This window comes from Myotis brandtii, unplaced genomic scaffold, assembly GCF_000412655.1.
Source record: "Myotis brandtii unplaced genomic scaffold, ASM41265v1 scaffold1166, whole genome shotgun sequence".
NCBI classification, from domain to species: Eukaryota; Metazoa; Chordata; class Mammalia; order Chiroptera; family Vespertilionidae; genus Myotis; species Myotis brandtii.
This window is the reverse complement of record NW_005354034.1, coordinates 128,488-129,888: the sequence shown is the minus strand read 5'-3', so window position 1 is coordinate 129,888 and position 1,401 is coordinate 128,488. Positions and strand designations below refer to the sequence as shown.

General features: G+C 60.4%; 1 protein-coding gene across 1 annotated transcript in view; it reads left to right on the top strand.

Annotated features, from left to right (window-relative positions):
• ARNT2 (aryl-hydrocarbon receptor nuclear translocator 2) overlaps window positions 1-1,401 on the top strand; it is a 47,853-nt gene that overhangs the window by 37,763 nt on the left and 8,689 nt on the right. The window contains exon 8 of the mRNA XM_014529188.1: window positions 797-871. Coding sequence (XP_014384674.1) covers window positions 797-871 — 75 coding nt within the window. The remainder of the gene's footprint in view (window positions 1-796; window positions 872-1,401) is intronic.

Here is a 1,401-nt window from a genome sequence, read left to right as displayed (position 1 = left end):
AAGGGTCCCGGGTTCGATTCCGGTCAAGGGCACGGACCTCGGTGGCAGGATCCTCCCCGGCCCGGGTCTTGGTCGGGGCGCGTGCAGGAGGCAACCCATGGATGTGTCTCTCTCACATCGATGTTTCTCTCTGCCTCTCCCTCTCTCTTTCACTCTCTCTACAAATCAGGGGGAAATATCCTCGGGGGAGGATGGACAATAAATAAAAAATGAATAAACAAAATAAGGGGGTTATTCTAAATCTTAAAATAAAATTAAAATAAAAATGCATTCCGACCCCGCGGGCCCGGGGACGTAGCGAAGTGAGCCGTCGGGGTGGGTGAGGCCAGAGGGCCCGGGGTTGGGGTCCAGCAGCCGGCTTCGGGGTGGCGCTGGGGTAGGTGACGCTCACCGACTTTCCCCCAACATCCTGGCGTGAGCTCGAGACGGGGTGAGGGGTGGGGGGGGGTGGAAGTGAGCGCGGCTCTCACAGCCATAATGTCTGTTGTTTTCTTTTTGTCCATCCTCCCCCGAGGATATTTCCCCCCTGATTTGTCGAGAGAGTGGAAGAGAGAGGGAGAGGCAGAGAGAAACATCGATGTGAGAGAGACACATCCATGGGTTACATCCTACACGCGCCCCGACCAGGGCCCGGGCCGGGGAGGAGCCTGCCACCGAGGCCCGTGCCCTTGACCGGGAATCGAACCCGGGACCCTTCGGTCCGCAGGCCGAGGCTCTATCCACTGAGCCACACCAGCCAGGACTCACAGGGACACAAGAGGGGCCCGGGCTTACGAAAGCGTCTCTCCTCCCTCAGGACCTGCTGGGGAAGGACATCCTGGAATTCTGCCACTCGGAGGACCAGAGCCACCTGCGGGAGAGCTTCCAGCAGGTACCGCGGGGCCGTGGCCGGGGCGACGGGGGAGGAGGCAGGAGCCGGGTCCACGCGGATGTGGCCTGCAGGGAGCTCACAGCGTCCTTCTGGGGGGGACAGACCCGTGAGGAGGACGTGACCACGTCACAGACAACGGCAGAGGATGGGGGTCATGGGGGGGGCGGGTCCTGGTGGGTGAGGGTGGGAGGAATGGCAGGACCTTCCGCACGAGGGGCAGCCCCAGACGTGACAAGGATGAGGGCTGTGGGGAGAAGAATGAGTGTGTGCGGGTCGCCGGCTTCTGGGGAGGCCTTGGTGGGGGGGGGGATGAAATGGGGCTGGTGTTGCTCAGTGGTTAGCATCGACCTATGAACCAGGAGGTCACGGTTCGATTCTTAGTTAGGGCACAGGCCCAGGTTGCGGGCTCGATCCCCAGTGTGGGGCCTGCAGGAGGCAGCCGATCCATGATTCCCTCTCATCACTGATGTTTCTCTCTCTCTCTCCCTCTCCCTTCCTCTCTGGAATCAATAAAAATATATTTTAAAAAT